The sequence below is a fragment of the Lipotes vexillifer genome, unplaced genomic scaffold (assembly GCF_000442215.2).
Source record: "Lipotes vexillifer unplaced genomic scaffold, Lipotes_vexillifer_v1.1 scaffold862, whole genome shotgun sequence".
Lineage (NCBI taxonomy): Eukaryota > Metazoa > Chordata > Mammalia > Artiodactyla > Lipotidae > Lipotes > Lipotes vexillifer.
The window spans coordinates 518,899-522,571 of record NW_006786873.1 but is presented as its reverse complement, the minus strand read 5'-3'; the positions used below and the strand labels follow the sequence as shown (position 1 = coordinate 522,571).

The window sequence follows — 3,673 nt, the reverse complement described above, 5'->3', positions numbered from 1 at the left end:
TCCCTCCCCACGCCCCAGACCGAACGCGTCCCTTTTAAGGCGTTGGGAACCTTCTCCAATTTAAGAACCGTCTGTTTACCGAATTACTTTTCTTTCGAAAATTCAAATTTTCCCATCCCCAGATATTCCATCTATATAGGGCTAAAGATGACGCCACAACTATACTTCATTATCTCTTTCCTTGCCCTTCCTATTTTAAAAATAAGATGGGAAAAACGCCGGGATGGCCAAGGCAATTCTCAGGCAGTCCGGCCCCTCCGCGAACCGGCCCAAACGTGGCTGCTTCCATCAGCGTCAGGCTTCCAATCAGCGTCTCTTTGGGCCACAGATACCCGCCCCTCTTAGAGAAACTCCGGATCTTTCTGTAATTTGGGTCTCCCCGGAATCGTGTACCCCCTAATCCTACTTTAAACAACCAAACTTATTTGAGCCCCACGAGCCTCTCACCGCCCTACTTATTACAAGCCTAGGACTCATCCTTCCGGTCGACAGCCAACTACTTGGCAGGCGGCTCGCCAGGGAAACGGAGACTGGGTGGGCGGAGGCAACAACGATTCTTCCCAGCGCCTCTCCCCGCCTCCCCTTAGGGCTCCAGTTTCCTCCAGCGAATCCGAGAAGAGTCTGGAGAGTTCTGGGAGGGGCGGCACCCACGGGGCTGATTGGTCCCAGAAAACCAGGGGGCAGGACCTGAGGAGAAACCCCTGGAATATTCCCGACCCGGCAGCCGCACTGAGCTCGGTGATTGGCTGAGGAGGGAAAAGGCGGAGCTTGATGAAAAACTATAAACACAGAGCCGCCCTCAGAGAAACGGCGAGCCTTGAGAGAGCTAGTAGGGTTCGTGTGGTTGGTGAGCGCAGTTTCTGCAGACACACTCTTTGCGAGCACCACCCCGAGCGGCACCGGCGCGTTCAGTTTTCGGAATCCGAAAGAACCGAGCTCCTCGTCACTGAGCTCGTTGGCCGTTTTCAGGTCTGAAGTTCGTTGCGGAGCCGAGAGGACAGGACACCGGCATGGCGAAAAGCACGGCCATTGGCATCGACCTGGGCACCACCTACTCCTGCGTGGGGGTGTTCCAGCACGGCAAAGTAGAGATCATCGCCAACGACCAGGGCAACCGCACCACCCCCAGCTACGTGGCCTTCACGGACACCGAGCGGCTCATCGGCGACGCGGCCAAGAACCAGGTGGCGCTGAACCCACAGAACACCGTGTTCGACGCGAAGCGGCTGATCGGCCGCAAGTTTGGCGACCCTGTGGTGCAGTCGGACATGAAGCACTGGCCTTTCCGGGTGATCAACGACGGTGACAAGCCCAAGGTGCAGGTGAGCTACAAGGGGGAGACCAAGGCGTTCTACCCCGAGGAGATCTCGTCGATGGTGCTGACCAAGATGAAGGAGATCGCCGAGGCGTACCTGGGCCACCCGGTAAGCAACGCGGTGATCACTGTGCCGGCCTACTTCAACGACTCGCAGCGCCAGGCCACCAAGGATGCCGGGGTGATCGCGGGGCTGAACGTGCTGAGGATCATCAACGAGCCCACGGCTGCCGCCATCGCCTACGGCCTGGACCGGACGGGCAAGGGGGAGCGCAACGTGCTCATCTTTGACCTGGGCGGGGGCACGTTCGACGTGTCCATCCTGACGATCGACGACGGCATCTTCGAGGTGAAGGCCACGGCCGGAGACACCCACCTGGGTGGGGAGGACTTCGACAACAGGCTGGTGAACCACTTCGTGGAGGAGTTCAAGAGGAAGCACAAGAAGGACATCAGCCAGAACAAGCGGGCCGTGAGGCGACTGCGCACCGCCTGCGAGAGGGCCAAGAGGACCCTGTCGTCCAGCACCCAGGCCAGCCTGGAGATCGATTCCCTGTTCGAGGGCATCGACTTCTACACGTCCATCACCAGGGCGCGGTTCGAAGAGCTGTGCTCGGACCTGTTCCGGAGCACCCTGGAGCCCGTGGAGAAGGCTCTGCGCGACGCCAAGCTGGACAAGGCTCAGGTCCACGACCTGGTCCTGGTGGGGGGCTCCACCCGCATCCCCAAGGTGCAGAAGCTGCTGCAGGACTTCTTCAACGGGCGCGACCTCAACAAGAGCATCAACCCCGACGAGGCGGTGGCCTATGGGGCGGCGGTGCAGGCAGCCATCCTGATGGGAGACAAGTCTGAGAACGTGCAGGACCTGCTGCTGCTGGACGTGGCTCCCCTGTCGCTGGGGCTGGAGACGGCTGGGGGCGTGATGACTGCCCTCATCAAGCGCAACTCCACCATCCCCACCAAGCAGACGCAGATCTTCACCACCTATTCGGACAACCAGCCCGGCGTGCTGATCCAGGTGTACGAGGGCGAGAGGGCCATGACGCGGGACAACAACCTGCTGGGGCGCTTCGAGCTGAGCGGCATCCCACCGGCGCCCAGGGGGGTGCCCCAGATCGAGGTGACCTTCGACATCGACGCCAATGGCATCCTGAACGTCACGGCCATGGACAAGAGCACGGGCAAGGCCAACAAGATCACCATCACCAACGACAAGGGCCGGCTGAGCAAGGAGGAGATCGAGCGCATGGTGCAGGAGGCGGAGAAGTACAAAGCCGAGGACGAGGTCCAGCGCGACAGGGTGTCTGCCAAGAACGCCCTGGAGTCGTACGCCTTCAACATGAAGAGCGCCGTGGAGGATGAGGGGCTGAAGGGCAAGATCAGCGAGGCCGACAAGAAGAAGGTGCTGGACAAGTGCCAGGAGGTGATTTCGTGGCTGGACGCCAACACCCTGGCCGAGAAGGACGAGTTTGAGCACAAGAGGAAGGAGCTGGAGCAGGTGTGTAACCCCATCATCAGCGGACTGTACCAGGGGGCGGGTGGCCCCGGGGCTGGCGGCTTCGGGGCCCAGGCCCCTAAAGGGGGCTCTGGGTCTGGCCCCACCATTGAGGAGGTGGATTAGGGGACTTACTATTGTTTCTCTGTATTCCTCTTTGAGACAGAGGAGACCCAAGGACCTTGGTTATTTCCTTGTATGTTAGTCCTCTACTACAGCAGTTCATTCTAAGGTTAGCTTTTAACCTTTGATAATTAGCTTGCTTGTCTTTGTTATTTCTGTATGTTATAACCAATGTGTTCACCAGAATTATTTACGTTTCATGTAAGTTGGTAGTGTAAAGGTCGCTTTCTTTTTTTTTCCCCCCTTTCAAATGGATTAACACTGCCACCTTCTGTCCTATTTTTTGCTTTGTAAACATACCAAAACTCATAGAATTAAAAATGTGTATGCTTAAGGAATAAGAATAAAATGTTAAATATGTATGTCTGCTTTTATTTGGGGAGGGATAATAGTCTCTTCTCTGAAATCCATAGACCATGAAAGGGCTGTACTTCTGAAGAGAGTATCATACGTATTTGGAACCGTGGGTATGGCTGTTTTTGTTGGGACTTTATTGTAGGTGGTAAATCACATCCATGACAGAAAACAAATTCCAAGTGCCCATTTTGATTGGGGTGGGGTTTGTTTTAGGTACAAGTAGGGATGGGAGCTGCCGTAGGGTTTTGGGGAGGAGAGATTGTTGTGGTGTTAAAGGCAGTGTTGAGAGGGGTTCATGGTTCCTTAGGGTCTTGCACTCACTGTGTGCAGAGCTGTTCATTTCTTACTAGACCTGTGAGTCTTCCAGTCTTTTATTTATGAAT

The 3,673-nt window shown here is 56.2% G+C and overlaps 1 protein-coding gene across 1 annotated transcript; it reads left to right on the top strand.

Annotated features, from left to right (window-relative positions):
• The first annotated feature begins 901 nt into the window (after positions 1 to 901).
• On the top strand, positions 902 to 2,989 carry LOC103073518 (heat shock 70 kDa protein 1B). Its single transcript, XM_007459542.1, has one exon. The coding sequence runs from the start codon at positions 1,011 to 1,013 to the stop codon at positions 2,934 to 2,936; it is 1,926 nt and encodes a 641-aa protein (XP_007459604.1). The 5' UTR covers positions 902 to 1,010; the 3' UTR covers positions 2,937 to 2,989.
• The last annotated feature ends 684 nt before the right edge of the window (positions 2,990 to 3,673 follow it).

Bases quoted from the DNA above. Each gene is read 5' to 3' on its own strand.
- LOC103073518 (XM_007459542.1), top strand. From the start codon at position 1,011: ATGGCGAAAAGCACGGCCATTGGCATCGACCTGGGCACCACCTACTCC.